The following is a 23,179-nucleotide window of genomic DNA, read 5'->3' as shown; positions in this document are numbered from 1 at the left end:
TAGAAATGATTTGATCATACAAGAATGAGGCCACAACTTGAGCAGTGCAGGTCTTCGCTGCCTTAGCCTCCACCCATTTAGTGCCATAATCAGTAGCAATCAGAGCATACTTGTTCCCTCTTTGAGTTGCAGGAGAGATGGTTCCAACAAAATCCAATCCCCATCTATAGAAAGGTGGTACAGGGCTGGATGGCTGAAGGGGAAGGTACTCCCATCGGGTAGGCTTCGGCCCCCCTCTTTGACATGAGTCACAGCAGTGCACATAAGCATAGCAGTCTTGGAATAGCTTTGGCCACCACAACCCAGAGCGCATTATCTTTCTAGCAATGGCCTCTGGTGCCATATGACCTCCCCCCATTCTTGAGTGAGCCTCCTGAAGGATGGCTTGTGTTTCATGAGGGAGCACACACCTCCTTAAAATGTGGTCCTTCCCCAGCTTGTACAACTGACCCGCGATCAGTTTGAAAGGAACAGCCTGAACAATCTGCCTCTGCTTTTGTGCTGGAGTTAACCCTTTGGGGAACTCCCCTGTAGACAACAAGTGTACAATGTTTGCATACCATGGGGGAAAGCAGTCCACAACAAACAGGCAGTCATCTTTTGGTACTGTGGCACCGACACGGAAGAGGCCCGCATCTGGAAGGTCATCATCAACTCCTATGGCTGCTTCACCTGAAGAGATCCTTGACAAGTGGTCTGCTAGTTGATGCAATCGGCTTGCTCTCACTAGGATGTCAAAGTCAAACTCTTGAAATAGAAGAATCCACCTGCTCACTCTCCCCCCAAGTGTTGGTTTGTTCACTAAGTACTTGAGAGCTTGATGATCAGTAATGATGATAAATTTACTGCCCAAGAGATAGTGCCGATACTTTGTCATGGCATAGACCATGCCCAAGCTCTCGCGTTCAGTGGTGCTATAGTCTCTTTCTACTCCATTGAGTTGTCTGCTTGTGAAGTACACAAGTAGGTCGAGTTTGTGCTCTTCATCTGGTTGGGCCAATATCGCCCCAATCGCCAGCCCACTTGCATCTACATGCACATGAAAAATGACATCCCATTGAGGTTGCCGCAAGATGGGTACCTTTACTAGACGATCCTTGAGGTTGTCAAACGCTAGTTGTTGAGGTGCCGACCAGTTGAAGGACTGCTCCTACCGAAGGAGTTCCGTCAACGCCACTGCTATGTCGGCATAAGACCTGATGAATCTTCTATAATAACCCACATGTGCCAAAAAAGACTTGACTTCTCTGGGTGTGCGAGGAATAGGCAAGGTCAATATCACTTCCACCTTTGCAGGGTCCGTGGTCATTACCTCAGCCGAGACAATGTGGCCAAGGAGGACCCCTCGCAAGGCGAGGAAGAAACATTTGTCCGGATTCAAACACAACCTAGCTTCTCTGCACTTATCAAAAACCCACCTTAACTTACTCATGTGATCAGTCTGAATAGCAGGTTCGAGGTGAGAAGCATTCTTACCATTGAACACAGAGAAGTCATCCAAGAATACCTCAAGGAACTTTCCGATGTTCTCTTGGAAGAGTTTGGTGACAAGACGTTGAAACGTGGCCGGTGCATTGCATAGACCAAAAGGCATCATCCGGTAAGCATAAGTTCCCCATTGGGTGACGAAGGTAGTCTTTAACTGATCTTGCTCTCGCGCCCGAACCTAGTTATACACATTGTATCCATCCATGAAGGAGTAGAGAGCATGACCAGCTACGGTTTCTAGCACCCTATCAGTAAAGGGGAGAGGAAACCTATCTCGACATGTGGCAGTATTCAAACTCCTATAGTCGACACAAACTCAGAGTTTTCCAGTCTCTCTTTTGGGCACCACTACGATGCCACTAAGCCATTCGGAGTAGTCAACAGGGTAGATCAACCTTGCTTGCTCCATCTTTTGAATATCAGCATGGACAGCCTTGCCATAGTTAAGATTCATGCGATATGGTCCCCTGATCACCGGCTCTACTTCCGGATATAGATCGATGCGATGTTCCATGAACTCAGTGGGTACTCCCTTTAAATCCTTATATGACCAGGCAAAGACATCAACATACTCTTGAAAAAAAGCAGACAATGCAGCAAGGAGATAGTCATGCAATCCAAGTAATAAGTGGGAATCTCAAGTAAACCACAAATTTGGGTGTTCCAACCAAGTCCAAGGGAATTCCCAAGGTCAAAAAATCCAAATATACCCTCAATATACTTATACCTCTCCTTGATCTCCTATTGGCATTTTCCAATTATCAGTATCAAAATCATGAAATGAACCTTAAGATAAAGACACTAATCATGAAATGGAGCCCTCAGTTTTCATTTCAAAGTAAGTCATACCCATAAACCCGCAAGATAAAATCATAGGGGGGTCTCCAATTCCTGCATCACCATCATTATTCCATTTATAAGTAGAAAGGACTATCCTACTAAGGGGTGTTATAATGAATCCCAAACCAATGGACATATAAGGCCTATCATGAGAATAAAGCTTCTCGAATCCGAGACCCAACTGGCTACCTTAAGATGTCGTGGTTGGTGGTCTTCTGTCCCAATGTTAAGATACCTCCAATCCCTGGCATGGTACAACTTGAGGTATGCTTCCTGATGTGGAGTTGTTCGGTTCTTCTGCTCCCACTGCTGGGTGCGCAGAAGAATCATCCAGAGACCAAGAAGTAGAGGATAAGTCTGCTCACCCTCCGTCATATTAAGTACAATAAAATTGGACAGGAATGTAACTCCCCCAATCTTCATGTGAACACCTTTGACAGCCCCCATAGGCTTCACCTTGCGTTGATCCGCCATGCGTACTTGAAAATGTACGTCAGTTGTCAATTTCAAACCCAGTTCTTGAAGAGTACCTCTCGGCATGATGTTTACTGCTGCCCCACCATCCATGAAAACATCTTTCAGCTCCACCCCATTGATCTCCACTGCGAGCTTGGGACTTTGTTCACCTGTGAGGGCAGCATAGGCTGAGCAATTGTCTAGTGTTACTCCATCTTGAACTGTTACTGTCTCTAGTGTGGGCCCGCCCTGAACAGATCCCCTTTGGCGCCCTCCTAGCATGCGATTCAAAAATGCAATAGTCTGATGCTTGATATGTGGAGACAATTGACAGAGTTGTCGTAAGGTGATATTGGGCCTAAAATCCATCAAGTCATCCATCAAAGAATAGGGCTGGACAGTAGCAGCAGCCTTTTGTGCCTTCATCCGCCGAGCTTCTAGCCGAGGATGCACGAATGTCACGCGAGGGAGAGGAGGTGCCTCTGGATTCTCAATCAATATTTCCTGTGGTGACTCTCCTATCACCCATTTCCCCTTTTCTTGGGCACTACTAGGCTTCACACCTTTTTCCTTCTCTTGCTTCATTGTGCTTCCTGAGTCGAAAGTGGATGGGCCTGCCTGTGACTCCTCACGTTTTTGCCCTAAAGTTGTCACTTCCATTGCAAACCTCACTATTTTGGACTTGCGGGAAGGGAATTGAGGTGTGACGCCTTCATCTTCAGAACTAGATTGAAGATCTTTGGTGACACTCCTGACCACCTCCTGGTATCTTGAAGGCATAGATTGCTCACTTGGAGCTGAGGTAGTTTTAGAGCTATTGATAGGTCTTGATGGTTGTGGGCCCCTTCGGGTCCTTTCTAATCTAGTTACAGGAGAGGACAAGGGTGATGTAGTCCTGTGCCCACTGTCCACCTTGGAGGAAGGAGGTGGGGATGCTCCTCTAGTGACTGAGCTGGTATTAGTTGGTGATGAGGCGTCCGATATTGATGTTGAGTCATCCTTACTACTGTCACCCTTCATTTGTCACCAATCAAATGGGGTTTGTCACCCTCCCCCGCCACTACTACATCAACCATGTTGACTTGCGATGTTGATTCCCTTCTGCCATTGGGACAATCTCTGGTGTAGTGGTCCTTTGTGTTGCACTGTGTACAAGAGGGTCCCCCGAATGGTTGTGTACAATCATCTTGGTAATGGCCATACTCGCCACATCTATAGCACATGATGGGCCTGCGAAAGTTGGTACCTCTGCCTCCACGTCCACCTCGGAACCCACCTCGTCGACCATGGATATAAGGGGGTCCATATCCACCCCCTGACATCGGTGGTTGATACTGTGCATAGTAGGGCGGAGGATAGAAGTATGGAGCCCCAAATTCACTAGGAGTAGGAGCTTGGAGCAAAGGAGGATTAGGAAGTAGTGGAGGTGGAATGATAGGATGGGTGGGTGGTTCGGGTGCCTTCACAGGGGCTGAAGCTAGGGGTACTGGTCCTGAAGTGGTTGGTGCAGCTTTGTTGATTGTAGCCACCAGTGGTTCTCCAATTGGATACTCTGGTAGAAGCTTCCTCAACCCCTTAAGATACCTACACTCGGAGGCATCATGCCCATGAATTTCACAAAATGTGCAAAAGGAGGTCAGGGTGGGTACCTTACGCTTCGATGGACATCCCCAGTAGCCATGGCCAAAACCCTTGCAGTCGGTGCACCAAAGACCACTTCTTATTTGAGCTTCAAAGGGTGACGGTCCATCCACTTTTGTTCTATCTTTCAGACCTTCTTTGATTTCTTCAAATTCCTTCTTGAGTTGCTGCCATACTTGTGAACCCTCTTCTCTCGGAAGTTGGGCGGTCTGGGCAGGTGTTGAGGCGAAACTTAACCATCTTCACCGCTTCCCTCAGAAATTCTTGTAGTGAGGCATGCTGAGGGAGTTTGTCAACCAGCCTTATAACAATGGTGGAGGGTAAAGCCTTCAAAAACCACCCCTTCGTGATGGCGTCATTGGGTGGCACCGACATCTTTGCCACCAAGACCCTCATCCTTGTGTACATCTCAGAGATGCTCTCTCCAGGCTTCATGGTGTCATTGGATGGGACAATCATGTGTTCGAATTTTTCCAACTTGAAAGTGCATAAGAATTCCTCCCTTAGGTCTGTCCACGTCTGGAAGTGGTCCAGAGGAAATTGACTGTACCATACATCCGTGGCATCCTCCAATGACAAGGGAAAGATGTGAAGGAACGCATGCTCATTCTCCACACCTTAAGCTCTACATGCTGTGAGGAACTTCCTCACATGAGCTTCCACATCCTCATGGAGGTGGCCTTTGAACTTTTGAGTCTTCACGTGGACCTTGTTGAGTAGCTCGAGAAGTCTAGCTCTGTCTGGAGGACTGAGAATGACCATCCCCACCCGAGAGGTTGGAGAGGCGGCTGTAATGAGTGTTGGTGCTCCCAAGGAGGAGACCACCCCGACTACTCCTCTTGTGGAGGACCACAATGGAGAAGTCACTAGTGATGTAGTCATAGAGGAAGTGTACCCAGATGGTAGGGCGTAAGTGGGGGGTCTCGGTGTTGCAGAGGGAAAGGGTGAGAACATGGAAGATGTGGAGGTGAAAGAGGATGGGAGAGCATTTGGGAAAGAGAGGGATGGAGTTGAAGTCATGTATGAGTAGGCAGAAGGGAAGGAAGGAGGTGGTGGAAAAGGCAACACCGGTGTGGATGGAAAGGGAGATGAAACTATCATGGCAGGTAAAGGCATGGCCGGAGCAAAAGTACCCCCCAAGGGAATAGATGTAGAAGAAGGATTAGCTAGGAGCCCGAAGCTATGCATAACAGATGAGGTAGCAGCTTGTCCACAAGAGGTTGAGGTGGGAGCAGATGGAGTCACCACTCCCGTAGAAGAGGTGGTTGATGAAGACATCGTTGCAGGAGGAGGAGAGGGGCTGCCTTGACCTTGATGAGTCCCTGAGGAGCCCTCGTCCTTAGTACCCTCTTCTTTCACCTGTTCTCCGCTTGGCACTTCTTCTCCGGAGTCCGGATCTGACCACCAGGGTTCCTGTTGCTCCAAGTCAATGAGAGTGTCGATGAAGTTACTTGCTCTGGCTACTGATCCAATGGGATCACTTTGTGCTCGAGTTGAGGACTTCGCAAACTTACGTCGCACGTATTGCTTCTTGTACCTAGTATGGTCTGCCGGAAGTCTTTTCTCCACTCTCCTCAAGTACCTCCTAGTTCTCTCACTAGCTCCTTCAAATGTTTCAGAACTACTCAGCATAAGACCTCTCTCTAGGACCCTAGATCACCACTTCACTCGTGCTACTCAACACCAACAGTGTCCCACCGTGATCGCCATAAACTGTCTGAGGGGGGGAGGGGGGGTTCCTAACACTTCCAGAAGTATTACCGGAGGCCTAGGGCCACTGGTGCGAGAAGCGAGTAAGACATGCCATAAGTGTCACTGATGGTACGTTGGCGAGTGCTTGTCGATGGTGTTAACTATGTGTAAGCTATAGATGGTGTCAACTATGTGCAAGCGGTACAAGTGCTGAAGTGATGTGAGCAAGAAGAAGACCAAAGCGGAACAACATCATGAAAGCCAACCCTCGACATGAACGGCAAGAACTTCAAGCCCATGACACAGGTCCATTGTACCAGGTCAAGGGAGAGGAGGGGAGGAGAACCCAACGGAAAGAGATTTTAGAGTAGCGAGCAGAGATGGAGAGTAGCATAACTCATTAAAAAGCAAGATGACTGATACAGCCCCAGAAGATACACACGAGGCAAGCTCTTGACTCTAGCCTCTCACTCCTTCACTCACGCCTCTCGCCCGTGCCACAATGTCCCTCTCTCTTTCCCCTTTCCCCCTCTTCACCTTCTCCTCCTCTGCTCCACCCCCCGCTGCCAATCTCCTCTCCTTCTTCCTATTGGATGTCTTCTTGCACCCTTAGTCATCCTTAGCCATTCCACCGTTTGTGGGCTGCTCTGTCCTTGATGGCTTCCGCAACACTCCAGCCTATTCTGGGTCAGTGAATCCCGTGCTCCATGTGTTCTCCTGTCTATTCCATGCGCTCCTGACACTAGTTGGTTGAGAGGGTTGGTGCACCATCTATACCTCTTAATTGTTGGACTGCTTCCCATGTGCACCAACAGGTGTATCCCGTGTACCATTGCGCCAATACTTCCCTCTGATCGACTTTGACCATGGTGAGTCGAGGTTGAGGTTTGGCACTCTTTAGTGATGTATTGCTTCCGTCATACCCAAGTCATGTCCAGGTCAAGTCATGTCCAAGTCATGCCCATGTCAAGTCATGTCCAAGTCATGTCCATGTCAAGTCATGTCCAAGTCTGTTCCATGTCAAGTCATGTCCAAGTCTGTTCCAGAGTGACCAAGATGTGAACATATGTGAACACGCTGCGACTAGGTATGACCAAGGTCTAACAACTTGGCATGTTGCTGAGGTGACCATGACGTGACCCAGGTGTGACTCTTGGTAGGTCGCCATAAACTTTGAGTACAACAGGGCTCCTGATTCCTCTTCACCCCAGCCATAGGCCTCCTCAACCCCCAGCTCCAGTTCTGCTGATAGAGGCCTGGCAGGTCCTTCTCCTCCATCTTCCACGAGTGCAAGTCTTCTTCGCACTCCTCGGCCAGACTTGCTTATCAGGAATTCTTTTTCGGCATTGGCAGATTCGGCGACTTTCATGGATGATGAGGAGTTTGTGCCCTCCACCTTAGGGGTCCCGGTCATTGGGATTTCTTCTGACAGGTCCTCCCTTTCAGCAAGTGTGGGGATCCTTTCATCTGTTGAGTTTCCTGCCCTCAGCAGGAGTGTTTCGGCCCAGGGGAAGTTGGTCTCCTCTACTAGGTCGGGTAAGCCTTTCCATCCAGCATCCTCCTGTCGATGAGGATAGTTAGCTGGAACATATAGGACCTAGGTGGAGTTCCACACCGTCGCCGTAGGCAACTGATCCGGAACCAGCTTCATCCAGGCATCACTAGAGGTGCTATTGATATCCTTTTTATCCAGGAACACAAGCTGGATGCCAGTGATTGCTCTAAGTCTAGCAACTGCTTTCTGGACATACCTTCTGGTCGCCTGCTATGGGGACAAGGGGGGGTACTTGCATTTCGGTCTCTCTTTCTATTCTCCCCTTGGTTGCTGGTCATGGTATTATCTCCCCTTCTAGAGCTCAATGGATCATTATTTTGATTGGAGGGCGTAAGATTGGTCTTCTCAATCTTTATGCTCCCAACAACAGAGGGGAGCGGATCTCCTTTTGGAATGAGTTACTCTCTTGGGCCCCCATTGCAGATTCTTGGATCATTGGTGGTGACTTCAACATGGTTGCGTTGCCTTCAGACAAAAAGGGAGGCAGACAGGGTGGAATTCATTCTTTGGAGAGGGCAGCCTAGGATGCCTTTGTCTTTCAGTTCAGTGGCAGAGACACTTGGTTGGATGATGCCTTTTGTATTATGCCACACTCACTCTTGTACTCTTGGTCGAACAGGAGAATACACATGCCCATTCATGCACGGATTGACAGATTTTATGTAGATGATTGGGCACTTGACATAGGAGGATCTGTATGCATTTCTACTGGGGTTTCCACCTCAGATCATTTTCCAGTGGTGTTGCAAATTCTTGAGCCTCATCGGAGAGGATGCTCTGCCAGTGTCAAGATTCCAGATGCTTTTTATGCAGAGGAGAGCCTCACGGAGGATATTCTACCAAACCACTTCTGATAAACACCTCCAACAAGAGCCACGGCCTTTGAGTTCATGGAGCTCATTGAACACGCACGTCGCCATGGTTCTCTAGCTTTCTTGTAGAGACCCCCCCTCATCTGGTCGTCCAGCCTTCCCTTCAAGGAGCCCCCCCAGTGCAACGTAGATCCTTCCAGCATCAACCCAATCAGCTCCCAACCGCCATCTTCACGTAGCTCCACTCGTTTCCAGCCACGTCATCACGTGGAATTTACCACTCTCCCATTAAAAAAATGCAAATACCCCCCAAGGCACATAAATGCATATTTTGGACCTTTGGTCACACAATTTTGACACACATTAGCATGCACATTAAGACTTGCATGCACCCCCATAAACCCACATAAAAATCCCCTTGACATGGGCACCAGAACATATCAAATTCCCATAACATGCAAGACCGTGTTGACTCAGGAAAATATTTAAAAACCTTTCATGACTTAACTTTACATGACCCCAAAAACATTTCACTGGATCACACATTTGACACCCTTGCTCTGGAAGTCTGGTACAACCACATTGCAATTCATCATTTCCCATGAAGTCCCTACAAAACATACTTTATTGTCTCAAAAAACTATACATCAGTCCATCATGCTTGTGAAAGAAAAATCCACAAATACCAAAAGCCCACACCTACCCTAGATGTGTACAACTATGTGCCTACCCACAACTATATACAGTGCTCAAAACTTGATACAGGTTTTGTCCTATCAACGTGAAGGAGTCACCACAATGTAATGTCAAGAGCTCACATTAAGTGACGAGAGGTAGTGTGGACAACAGCTCCAAAAGAATGACGGGCAGAATGCAGGCACGAACTTGCGGGCAGCAACTCCAAGAGAATGTCGGGTAGAAGGATCAAATGGTGGGCTGGAACAGAGGTCAACGATGAAGAGGATGGACAGATCCACGTTGAGCTGGTTGCATCATGCTTGAGCTGTCAAATCATTGAGCTCCATAACAAAATTCGCGCGCAGAAACAAATTTTGTCACTTCTTGCAAGGGCTGTAACTTTTCACAGAGAACTCGGACTACAATGATGTAAGAACAAAATTTGTAGTACTCAAGGTTCTCTACAACTTTATTGAAGACACAAACCCATGATTATGCTTCTAGCTCTGGATAAAAGCATCACATCGTCTGCAGGTCATAGAAAGATGTAGCTGAAGGAAGGAGAAGAGAGGTGGCAGATCATGGCGTGGAGAAGAGAGCTCAAGGAAGGAAAAGAGCTCACCAAGGGAAGGGAAGAGAGGTGGTAGAAGCTCAAGTTGGAGAAGACAATGTTGGAGGAGAATCCCAATGTTGATGAAGCCTTCAATGGAGAGGGGTAGGAAATGGGAGCTCCTCCAATAGAAGAGAGGGCAGCCTCTCTTTCCGGCCACCCTCTACCTCATGGAGAAGCAAGGACGAAGGGAAGGGCTAGGAAGGAAGGCTCTGGTACCATATGAAGAGATCTAGTGCTAGCTAGGAATGGAATGGAAATGTGGAAAGCATAATGAAAAGCAAAATGGAAAGGAAAATGAAAGAACAAGTGCTAGGCAATGATAACCAAAATACTCACATGTAGATAGCTTGAAGTTGATTGATGTAATAGACAATAGACAAGTACAACACTATATAGTGTGACACTAGACTCTAGAAAGTCACAATGTCTATGGGATATCTCCCAATATGACACGTGGCACGTCTAGGACTCACTAGACTATAAAACACCACCTAGAACACACATTTTTGACTCACTTTGGCTTCATATTCCAACAGTAAATGCATTGCTTTCCATGAGCTGAAAGGAAGCTAGAATCATCAAGATCCCAACTTGAACTGAGACAGCCAAAGAGGAAAATGAGGCCTCCACTCTAGTAGCTATTTCTAAAGATTTGACTATATGAGCACCGACCAAAATAGGTTCTCCATCAAGTGAAAGAACATGCTGAGTTGAAGGAGGGAGAGACTGATCAAGAGTCTAAGAAGGCATAGGGGACTCCTGATTCAAGAGAGCAAGAGCAACATACTTGGAGGGGGTGGGGATGTACAGCCCTAAAGGGGTGTCCGTACAACCTATATGGATTCTGTATAGGTGTACGCCTAGAGATGGGAACTAAAGGAGTTGGGTGAACTGTCTAGAGAAGGGAGACGAGAAAGAGGGGCAGAAATAGGGGACTGGGAGGAAGAAACAAGAGCGGGAAAGGGCAGAAATGGGAGGTGGGGAGCAAAGAGCAGAGAGGCTAGGAAGAAGGGTGACAAGGAGGGAGGTAGAGGAGGACCAGAAACAGAGGTAGAGGGGCTAGGAAGCAGGTCAAGCAGTAGAAAGAAAGAAAGAAAGAAAGTGTATTATTGTCCGCTAAAGGCCAAAATGGGCCCATGGGACATCAAGAACTCTGCGTACAAGATAGCACAAAATCAACGTGCCACAAAGAAGAGGCATCGTCGAATATCATCTAAGTGCTACGCAATACAATGCAAGTGAAAGTACATAATGTCAAATCCGAGCCTAAATACAAAGTAAGCTAGATGCAAGGAAACCGCCCCTGGGTGCAAAATGGGGGGATGAGTACAATATGTCAATGCAAAGATACAAGTCCATGTATCACGGAGTCTGAGAACCAAAATAATACTGGAAATCCTGTCCATCGACTCTGCCTCCTGCTATGAGAGTACAAATCTGAGCAAAAGTGAGGTGAGCGGCTGGTAGGGCGAGATCTCCATGAGTAAGTCTCCTCCGAAAAGCTGCCATCATCCTGGATCGTCTGGAGATGAAGCGGCGAGTACGTCCCCTATGTAACAAGATCCTGCGGCGTCTACAAACCATCTCATATGTACATCCACAGGGTGGAGGCATGTGTCCTGTGTGAGCTCTGACCTCCTCGTGCTCCTCCTGATACCTGTCATCTGGTATAGCGTGTGTCTGAGCTCTATCGGGCTGGGCTCTATCACGCTCCGGTCTGTGTTGATGGTCTCTGAGGTAGTGTCGTCGAAGCATAGTGGCCTCCCTGACATAAAGAGCTAGGCAATGCTGATCCTCATAATCCATCACTCGTGAGAGAGGTCCAAAGCCATCCGTGAAGAGACAGTGGAATCTCCCTCTGATCTCATAATATAGCGGGCATCTGCAAATGAAGTGCTCCTCTGACTCCACCTCTCCCATGGTGCAACAAGGGCAGATCCTGGTCTCTCGGCCTGGACGCCGTCCATCCTCCATGCGTCGCATCCTACCAGCCTCTATCTCGAGCTGATGCGAAGAGACTCTAAGCTGGCCAAGGGCAATCCTCGGTGAGTGGGACATGTGGATACCTGTGTAGCCTGGTGGAATGACAAATCCATCCTCTGAGATCCGGAGGAAGTGGTCACGATATGTGGCCATCTTCGTCGGAAGCTGCGTGGGATAAATCCAAGTGCGGTACGTATGAAGCTGCAGCAAGTCTGCTCTCGTGACCTGACTAAGCTCGTGGTGAGTCAACTCGAGATGAGGGGCATCTATGCTGTATCGGAAGGGAGGCAGTCTATCCATGTCTAGTCCAAGAGATGTGAGCCACCTAGTGAGTCTGAAGTACCAGCAGTATCGGGCCCCAGATCGTGCCAACTCCATAGAAGATGCAAGTGCTAACCATGGCAACCGAGCTCTGCCTGCTGCTGAGTCTCCAAACTCCCTAACCCTGTGCAAATACATGACCGACTGAAACGCTGCATCCAATGCAAGGGGAGTAGCTCCAAACTCTGCTAGCATGATCTCGTGCGGAACTGTAGCCTTGGCCCTAATGAGCCGAGAGAACATGATGATCTGTAACCTCTCTACTCGTCTCCAATCTGCAGCGCCAAGGTCTCCTGCCCAGAAAGGAGTTGCATACATCGCAGCTGGTCTCACCAATGTGTCAAATAGCAGGGATTTTGTATCGGGATGCTGAAAGTGGGACTGAAAACACTGACGCTCAAGATGAGCCAACGAAGCATACCCTTTACTAATCCTATCTCGTGCTGCATATGTCATGGTAAAGATCGGTCCCCTGAAAATTGCCCCCAAATAAGTGTACTCTCTAACAAGCTCAATGGGCTGTCCGTCATAAGTGAAGCAAAACTCATCCGTGCTGTAGATACGATCAGAGGTGTTGAAAACCATAACCTTGGTCTTGCCAAGGTTTACGGTCAATCCCCTGTCCTGGCAAAACCTGTGGAGTGCCTCAATATGTGCCTGGAGGCCCTGAGCAGTAGAGGAAATGAGAACCACATCGTCCGCATACAGGAGGATAGGAATGGAGGATCCTGAGAGAGTAGAGGGAGAAGCAGAGTTTCTCCTTAAGGACATACTCTTAAAATTAGCTTAAATGGAAACAACCGTGGAACACTGAAAATATCCTATAATGCCAACAAATGAGCTTTTTTAAAATTTAGACAAGGTCAGACTATATCAAACAAAATGCAAAAGGACTATTTAGAATTTATTGTTTTGTATGCAATCTATGTCGTAGATACAAGAAAAACAATTATGCAAATGCACTTGCAAGAAAAGATCAGGTCCCCCATTAGATAACAGGAATAGAAAATCATGTGGATGCACCTTTTTCCTTCGATATGCTTGAGCAAGAAGCTGAAATGGAAGAGGCTGCTTCTTTGTTTTTTCTGCACGGAAGTAAGTAAAATAATCATTATTTCAGAATAAAAGTATTTTCATATGTCTTCATTGTAGGATTCAAAAGCTGCTTACCTTCCAAAACTGCAACATTATTCCCACATGGACACACACACACACACACATTTTTTTGGGTGAAATCATTGATTGATTATATTATATGAGTAGTAACCTCAAAGAAAGGTTCCCAACATCTGCAGCAGCAGGCATCCGTCCTGGGAAGAAAATTATAATGGCATGCTTTGCATACTCCTTAACTGGATCAAATATATCATCCACTTCCACCATCATGCCAGTGGTGGGAAGTGGATCTTTCCAACCTTTACGGGTGTCTTCAAACCCTTCATGCATAACCTCATAAACAAGCTGAGCCTCAGCACTGTCATGAAGGGAATCATCTGAATCCATCACCTGTTTTTGTTTCTTGTTGGAAACCGACTTGTCTTTGTGAAAGGTTTTCTCATAGGAATAATCTGCCATTCGAGTTAAACGGACTTCCCCAACTGTACGGACTGTGCGGACAAAATCGTATGGATTTTTGAAACTTTTTTTTTTCTGGCAAGCAAACTGTATGGAATTCCGCGACTGTACGTACAAAACTGTACGGACTGTACATATTTTTCGGACTGTACGGACGAAATCGTACGGATTTTTGACAGTACGGAAATTTTATTTATTTTTTTCAGATTTTTTGACAGAGTGTATAGGACAGAAAACGGATGCCAAAAGGAACCTCGAGGGTGTCAAACTAAGGGAGAAACAAGTAGCTATAGCATGGGAGCACCAGGGCTAGCATGGAATCTCTCTCTCACTCTCTCTCTCACAGACACACACACACACAAAACACACCCCATGCACACAATGCACACGTGCACACACACACATGCTGCAAAGTTTGCCTTGTAATTGGTTGAAACATACTGTTGTTAGATTAAATGTGCAGTTGGTAATGTGTATTTGATGCGAAGCAATAAGTGTGTGAAAGGTCCATGCTAGAGGTGGAAAACTCTCCTTTATGCCAACCCCTCCATAGGATAGGTCCCATGGGTCCATCAATGAGAATGGTTGTACATATATTTATTGCAGTTTTAATCTCATGATTGTCACTCATAAGGTTGAAAACCATAAACTCCATCATGTATAGCAGCTTCCAGCTTTTACAACATCCCCATTGATATCATTAGGATCCACGGTGGGTGTAGACCATAGTATAAACATATGCTCTCACACATACTTTTTTTTTGGGGTGAAGTCCATTTATATTTATATTACAATTTGCATCCCCCTAAAAAAAGGGGGAAGCAATTACAAGATCAAAAAAGGTCATTTTACTATAGATGTGTAGTACTGCTCTCACGCATAAAAATGCACACACACACACATACTTGAGCATCCATTTATAGAAAGTTCTTCGTAATGAGTTTATGCCGACACGCTAGAGGTGGAGGGCAGACTCAGCCATGACAAAGGCTAGCACTAAAGAAGAAGGCTAATAAAAAAGAAGTGCACATTCACTTCATTTAAGCCACAATTTCTTGTGAAGACTATACAATTTTATTTTAGTCTCTCCCAAATGGGCATAAGCAAAAAAGAAGCTTAGACAATATAGCTAATAGGGCAATGCACCACTTAAGAGAGAAAGAATTTATCACAATACCAGCAAGCTGCAAGATTGACAAAAACTTCACAAGGTGAAATTTGCATGTCTGCTATATGGAGGGGACATATATCTAGATGAATCCAGGGACATGCCAAATTCATCCTCTACAAACACAACACAGTGTGCAATTTCAAGCTCAGCATAGTTACTCGTAAGGTTGCAAACCATAAACCCCATCACGCCTAGCAGGGACTATCTACTATGACATCCCCACCGATGCCATTAGAGCCCAATGGTGGCTGTCCACCATGGTATAAACAAATGCTATCACACATACAAATCTACACACTACACATATACTCAAGCATCCATCTATACAAAGTTTTCATTTTGAGAATGGTTGCACATAGTCTAATAGGATAATAATATATAAATAAAAAAGTAGGATTAGGTGGCAGGGATCATTGTACCAACCCTTGAATAATCCCTTGAGGTGGATGGTGTGTATTATAAAATTGAGCAATGGCTAAGGGAAATAGTATTATAATACAAAGGTTAGCTAGCATATCTTGACATTGGTTTTGATTTTAGTGGAAATGACGGCTAAGAGGTGGCTCACACACGTGCGCATATGAGAGACAAATTTTTAAAGGAAGAAGTGAGGGCTCAAGATTGACGCAAGGACACTCACATGGATGTACATGCCAACTATATTTGCAACTCGATCATTCTGCTATTGCAATAGAATCCCCTTCCCTCCACATTATGGAGTCCTCTCCCTCTCCCTCTCCCTCTCCTCGTCCCCTTGCCCTAGGTACTATTTCACTGTAAGCATAGCTTCTGTATCCCTCACTCACTCACCTTCAGTCCCCTCCCCCTCTTGTATATTCTCACCCTCCCACTCCCTCTATGTTTACTATGTCCTCCACACAATGTGCATATTATGCTTCTTTTGCCATGCAATTCCTCTCCATGGACCTCTATGATGTTTATCTCTTCTCTTTTCCAAACTTCTAATTCACCATTTTACTTTGAATTTTACATATTCTTTGCTCCATGTTTTAACTTGTGTCTCTCCCTATCAATTTGGACTGTCCCCTGCATTCTTTTTTCCTTTAACCCTTTGTAATGAATTTATTCCTTTATATTTAATCTGGTAGTGCTTTGGTTCTCTCTCTTTAATTTCAATGATACCTTAGCACATGTTAAAGCAGCCATACCTTAGCAGATGAGGATGACAAGCCTGATAACTCTGAGAATCATGGGTGAAGCTACAGCAGTCCGTATTAGTCATCTTAAAGGCCATGCTATATTGCATTTAACTCGTGAGATTTAAGACTCGAGATACTCTGACAATCCTACAAATTGAAAGGAACTAATCTATGGATAGCTGAGGAACTTACAAGAGCTCAACAGCAACAGAAAGTTAAGGCTGTCAGGATGGATGGAAAGTGGGAAGTGTACCGCAGAAGAATAGCACTCATTAAGGAATTCAAATCAACCAAAAGACCCTCAGTCTTGAAATGATGTACGGACAATTATATATATGTTAGGATTGAATTTAGGTACTCTAAATAACTAGAGTTTATTTATGCACTCCTTGGGAGCTGCCATGCCCTCCCTAAGCTGTGTATTAGATGGTTTTCCTATTGTCTCATAGACCTTTGGTCTCTCATGGACGTTAATAGAAGCTGGTTATTCATGAGGAGCAGGACGAGGCGCAGGATCATGAGCACAGAGATAGCCCATCTTGCCAGAGAGCACCGATGGTTCCACCCCGAGGATGTACATATGACATGATCCGGCAGCACCGCAGGATGATCTTACACAGAGGCCGTACCTGTCGCTTTATTTCTAGACGACGGAGGATGATGGCAGATTTTCGGAGGAGATTGCTCCATGGAGACTTGGCACCGCCAGCAGCCCATTTGACACTTGCCCAGATCTTCACACTCATAGCAGAAGGCATGGTCGATGGCCATGACTTCCATCATTTCTTTGGATCACAGACCCCTTAGGGAAGACGATGTTCCTCATATTTCATATTTTACATTTTGTATCTAGGCAATTTTGGTACTCTATTTCATTTCATTTTGTATCTAGGATTTTTGTAGCCATTTTTGGCATCTTAGCGGTATTACGATGAGGCCACCTAGTTGGCGCATCGTTGATGATGTATTTTCCTTTCGGATGATTTTGTGTCCCATAGGCCATGTATGGCCTTCCGTGGACCTTTAATAAAATTTCTTTCTTTCTTTCTTTCTCTCTCCAGACGATCCAGGATGATGGCAGCTTTTCGGAGGAGACTTACTCATGGAGATCTCGCCCCACCAGCCGCTCATCACCTTTGCTCAGATTTGTACTCTCATAGCAGGAGGCAGAGTCGATGGACAGGATTTCCAGTATTATTTTGGTTCTCAGACTCCGTGACACCTGGACTTGTATCTTTGCATTGGCATATTTTACTCATCCCCCCATTTTGCACCTAGGGGCGGTTTCCTTGCATCTAGTTTACTTTGTATTTAGGCTCAGATTTGACATTATGTACTTTCACTTGCATTGTATTGCGTAGCACTTAGATGATATTCGACGATGCCTCTTCTTTGTGGCACGTTGATTTTGTGCTATCTTGTATGCAGAGTTCTTGATGTCCCATGGGCCCATTTTGGCCTTTAGTGGACAATAATACACTTTCTTTCTTCTTTCTTTCTCATCCATCCCTCACCAGATCATTCAGGCAGAGTTTGGGTCACACCCATTATAGCTAGATGCTGCATTTCAGGCAATTACATATCTATACCAAGTCAAGGAGTATGGGGATTATATTTCTTCGAGTTTGGAGAGGTTCTTCCTTTTTCTTAGAGGTTTCTACCGGATTGAGATGGCACTATCAGCCTCAATCCTTTCTTTTTGGCTCTTGAGCTTTTCGTGCATTGCGTGATGTATCCCATATGGAACTTGCTCTAACGGTTTTTCTTTAATACTTAATAGAAGTCTCTTTTTGCCCAAAAAAAAAAGGAGTATGGGGATTACACATCTGGGCATAGCAGAATACCATGGCTAGCACTATCCTCGTCTATGGCCCTTGCAGCAAGGGGAGATCTGAGGTGCTGGTATGCACGCACAGAGAGATGGTTTGCAGGACACGGGCTCCACATGGACAGACTACCTCCTTTCCAGTACAGCATGGATGCTCCTTTCTCTGTGAGGATCTACTACAGCTACACACATTCTGGACTTGGTTGGGCCCGAGTGATCTCCTAGTGAAGCTGGGCTTCTACAGAGATCACTTCTTACATATCGCAATGGCGGAGGGTTTCATTGATATACCAGGATACACGTAGATTCACCTACCCCACTCGTTGAGGATCTCCCTTGGGCAGTTCCGAGTCTCTTCACACAGACTTCGTAATGAGAGCAGCAGAGCAGAGCGGTTACCCATGGAGAGGCGCATATGCACACTGTGTGACATGCAGAAGATTAAGATAGAGGAGCATTTCATCTTCAGGTATCCTATTTACTATGAGATCCGAGGGCATTTCTACTACCTTTTCAGAGATAGTTATGGGATGTTGGCCCGTTTCCTCTCCTACCCAGACCAGCGATGTTTGGCGGGTTTCATTCATGAGGCGCTTAGACACCGCAATAGGATACTCCGAGCACGGAGACCAGGAGCAAACTTCTCCCTTGACTTATACCTCTCAGAGCTCTATCACGGAGTTATTTTAGCCAGATCACATAGACCCCCACGAGGCGAGACCTCGAGATGACCATGACCTAGAGCCTGTGACCCAACAACTCAGACAGAGGGTTGACTCACAGATCATACTTGGGGACATCCCCTCCTCGAATAGGGTCGGAGCCTGACCGACGGGGGTCACAGTGGCCTTGGTTAGATGCAAGCTACAACCAGGAGACGTACTAGGACTGTACCCTTGAGGGGGCGACATCGTTCTATTGCTGACCTCATGCCTCCACTTCCACAGCCCCATCCATCTTGATGTCTTGCTGCTGACGATGATGATGATGATGGTTATGATGATGCCGACGATGATGATGGTTATGATATATATAGTCAAGATATGACTATGTTGTACTTAGGACTTAGTTTTGCCATTTTACATTTTTTTGCATTCTGCATTGGTGTGGATGCTCGTTTAGTAGCTCCACTCTATCACAGCTCATTGTTTCAACGTTTTCACAGTCTCATAGACCCATCGGTCTTCCAAAGACTTTAATAAACTTTCTTTTTTTCTTTCTCTCTCTCTCTCTCTCTCTCTCTCAGCCCCGCTCCATCCCCCCCCCCCCCCCCCCCTTCACCTCTCTCCCAGCCCTAGCCTCATTGTGGAACTATGCCAGAACCTCAGGAAAAGTCCATGCAGGTCATAATCCAGCTCCATTAAGGGTACCATAGGACTGCTCCAAGAGGGTGTAACCTCTTCTAGGTTAGTGCAAACTGCCCCAAGCCTATCCCCAGGCCTTCATGCTTGAGGAGGCACTGTTCCAGGCCAAAGAATCCACCTAGGCTTTCTTTCGTGGTTCCATATCCTCATCGCAATCTGTGCCATAAGCAATACAATGCATGGGATCTGTTGGTCAAACAGTACACACCGAAATTTACTGAGAGAAAATTGGAGTTGATCAACCAGATTCACTGCCAATTCAATATCTGAAATATGTTTACTTTTCAGAGATTCCCTTTGAGGATTATGACCCCCTTATTACTATAGGTCCTCAAAAAGGCAAATGTATGAGGCCATGATAAAAAATAATCAAGAGAATACCCTGTTGATTCAGGAGGTCAAGCAGTTGAGACACATTGTGAATGGACTGTCAACATGGGTTGTGACAAGTGTTACTCATGACATATGGAGTCTTCTCTTAGTTCATGTATTTGCTCCTAGGTTCAGTTTACCAGAAGCTTTTTTTGAAGGTGTGATAGACACCTCTAGTTCCCCCCATGGGGGTGTATTCTCAGGATGGCCTCATCAATCTCAGCCCAAACCAAGCAAGGTGAACAAAATCAGACTTTTGAGTCTGTAAGAACAAGTCGAGAATCTTATGGGAGAACCATGATCTGAAAATACAGGTGGACGATGGTGAATGATAGTGGCGGTAGAATCAGGCTGCTCCTCCCCCTCTAGCTGCCCTCTCCCCTCAGCCCTCCCCTCCCTCTCTCAGCCCTCCCTTCCCTGCCTCCCTCTCCCGGCCTCTCCCTCCCCACCTGCTCTCCCCCTCTACCCGCCTCCCTCCTCCCCCTTCCCCGCCTTCTCCCCCCCTCCCGTCTTCCTCCTCTCCGCCTACCCCCTCTTTGCCTCCCTTCCTCCTCCTCTCCCCTTCCACCTCCCTCCTCTCAGCCGCCTCCTCCCAGCTGCTGCTTCTCTCGGCAGCCCCTCCCCACCTTCCCTCTCCCCGCCGCCTCCTCTCGGATACATCCTCCCTCCCGGCAGCCCTCCCCCGCCTCCTCCCTCCCCGCCTCCTCCTCCCCCCCTGCCTCCTCCTTCGCAGCAGCCCTCCCTCTCATCCCCCTCCTCCTCCCTCTCTTCCTCCTCCTCCTCAGCCCCCCCCCCCTCCTCCTCAATCCTCAATCCACCCTCCTCCTTCCTTCCCGGGCAGCTTAGTTTCCTCCTCAGCCCCCCCCCCCTCCTCCTCCTCCTCAATCCACCCTCCTCCTTCCTTCCTGGGCAGCTTAGAGCAGAAGAAACTTCTTCGTGTGTTTGAGTCGGCCTTACTCACCTCGATTGGTGATGGCTCTGCCTTAAGCCAATCTCCTCCCACTCCCACCGGCTGCAAAAACAGTGATTTTGATAGGAAACCCATCATGTGGAATGACAGTATTATAGATGATCATGGCAGACCACTTGGTGCCTCAATCTACATGCAGTGGTCCAGGTGGGAGAGGGGACCTGCATCATCTTTGGGGTCTTGGAAAGCTTTCCACAGGCTTCTAGAGGAGACCAAATCTCAGTTGACAGGACATCTCAGAGGGAGTGCAAGGAGAATCTTGCAGATTGAGGCAGCCCTTCCAAAGGATTGGGTAGACACAGATGATATGCCACACACTTGCTCCACTTGGGCAGGTACTTTTATGAGAGGCGGTGTTTCGCTTCAGGTTTTGGCATTTCAAGATGCACAGGAGGATGCTTTATTTTTTAGTGTGTAGGATGGTGGCAGATTGCTCAGATCCACATAGGACATCTTGATTGAGTTTGCTTTTTAGCCTATCAGGGTTGTAGGTCTTTTGGTGCAGGGATCAGATTCAGAGTGGTTCCTCAACGGACCCCCGGCTACTCTCCACCAGATCTTGGAGGCTTTGGCTCTACGAGGGAGTTCCCATTAGGTATTTGCAATGGGACCCTGGAGTGGGAGTGGATTGACACAGAGCATCGAGAGAAGAGCATCCCCTTCTTTCGTTACACGGTTAGTAATGCCAAGAGATTTCAGCTCAGTAGTAGAGGTTGGAGACCTTCCAGAGTTTCTCATTGGGAGACTTTTGATATCACTGCGGATCTACAGAGGTTCTTCTGGAGGAGACTCTGGAAATCCTACAGGAATAGAAAGATCGTTCTCTTCTTTTGGCTCTCTATCCATGGTGGGATTGCAGTGAACCTTTGGAGATCCAGGCTCAGAGCCGACCCTACTTGCGCCCGTTGCCTCTCTGCTTCAGAGACTATTCAGCATTGTTTATGGGATTGCAGACAGGCGGATGTGCACACTTTCCGAGCAAAAACCTACGAGCAAAAAAGTCTGAGCAATAATTTTTGACACCAACCATGCTTGTATATTTCTTAAAGGAATATACAATTCTTTCTTAATTTCTCATTTATGGAACCATATACTTACTGATTTTTCATTATAACCCTCATTTTAGAGAACATCATCTATATATGAACAAATAGTGAACACTTTAGCATAATAATGACCATAGACTAGCCATTCTACTACTGGACTTTGAGAAAGCTTATGACAGGGTAGACTAGGGCTTTCTAGAGGGGACACTTACTCGCTTTGGTTTCTCAGATGCATGGGTCAAAGGGGTGTTAGCCCTCTACAAACCAGCCCACAACCAGGTTCTTATTGGTGGAGTCAGGGGGGACACGTTTGAGATTACCAAATCAGTTTGCCAGGGATGCCCTCTAGCCCCCTTTGTGTTCCTATTTGTGGGCTGAAGCTATGAGATATTACATTAGAGCTCAAGCTGATATTGTAGGGCTCAAGCTTCCATTGAGGCAGGAGTATGAGCTTTTAGATAGTGAGTTGGCAGATACAGCTGTTTTTTTGGATGCCACTCCACAGACACTGATCTCATTCAGGACGGCATTGGATTTGTTTTACATTGCAGTAGGTGCACACATTAATTGGAACAAATCCAATGGCTTTTAGATCAGTGATGAGGACACTCCAGAATGGGGGAATGACATAGGGTTCACTTGGATTCAGAGGGGTGTTTCCATCAAATATCTAGGAAGTCAGGTTGGGGTGGGCATCTCTCGAGCACAGTAGTTTGTCCCTGTGTTAGAGAGTATTAGAAGGAAGCTCATCTTTTGGAGTTCTGCTAGACTTGACCTTGCATCCAGAGTTGTGGTTGTGAACCAGGTATTATTGGCCACTGCCTGGTTTGTTTGCTCTTGTTGGTGCAGGACTAGAGGTTGTATCGCTCAGCTCATGAGACCTATTAGGAACTTCTTATGGAGCGGTTTAGATGGCACCTCAGATGTTGTAGCCAGGGTGGCTTGGGAGACCCTCATTCTCCTCACAGGAGAAGGAGGTCTCAATATTATTGACCTGAACTTGCAGTGTATAGACTTGCTCTGTAAGTTTGTAGTACGTGTATTGATGCCTAGACAGGAGACTTGGAAAGATTTCTTCTCACGCATCATTCAATCTTGTACTCCATCTCATGGGGGAGATTGGATGGACAGCATCAAATGGATCTTTACTTCAGCCCGTCTCAAATTGCCCCATCTACTGGAGTGGAGTTTCTTTCACCAGTTGATTTCCCTCCCCTTGATAGGAGGACTCTTTCACAAGAGAGGATTTTCTCCACCACTAGGTCGGGTAGGGCTTTCACTCAGCCTCCTCCTCCCGTCGATGAGGATCGTTAGTTGGAACGTTCAAGGCCTCAGTGGTATACTTCATCGCCGCCGTAGGTAGCTGATTAGTAACCAACTCCATCCAGGTGTTTCAGGTGGTCCCATTGATATCCTTATGCTCCAGGAGCATAAGCTGGATGGTAGAGATTGTGCCAAGTCAGGTAAGCTTCTTTATGGCCATACTTTTTGGTCACCTGCCTTGGGCACCGGGGGAGGCATTTGCATTTCTATCTCTTCTTCAATACTTCCCTTGGTCATTGGACACGGAGTCATAGCCCCCTCCAGAGCACAGTGGGTTATTTTGCTGATTGG

The 23,179-nt window shown here is 46.7% G+C and overlaps 1 protein-coding gene across 1 annotated transcript in view; it reads right to left on the bottom strand.

The window, feature by feature from the left end:
• Positions 1–23,179, bottom strand: part of LOC147892904 (uncharacterized) — a 344,347-nt gene that overhangs the window by 181,172 nt on the left and 139,996 nt on the right. The window contains exon 5 of the mRNA XM_087386813.1: positions 13,103–13,164. Within this exon, the coding sequence (XP_087242939.1) occupies positions 13,103–13,164 (62 nt within the window). The remainder of the gene's footprint in view (positions 1–13,102; positions 13,165–23,179) is intronic.

This window comes from Dipteris shenzhenensis, chromosome 16 (genome assembly GCF_047967505.1).
Source record: "Dipteris shenzhenensis isolate YYH24624 ecotype China chromosome 16, Dip_SZ_1.0, whole genome shotgun sequence".
Taxonomy (NCBI): domain Eukaryota; kingdom Viridiplantae; phylum Streptophyta; class Polypodiopsida; order Gleicheniales; family Dipteridaceae; genus Dipteris; species Dipteris shenzhenensis.
This window is presented reverse-complemented; position numbering and strand designations above follow the sequence as displayed.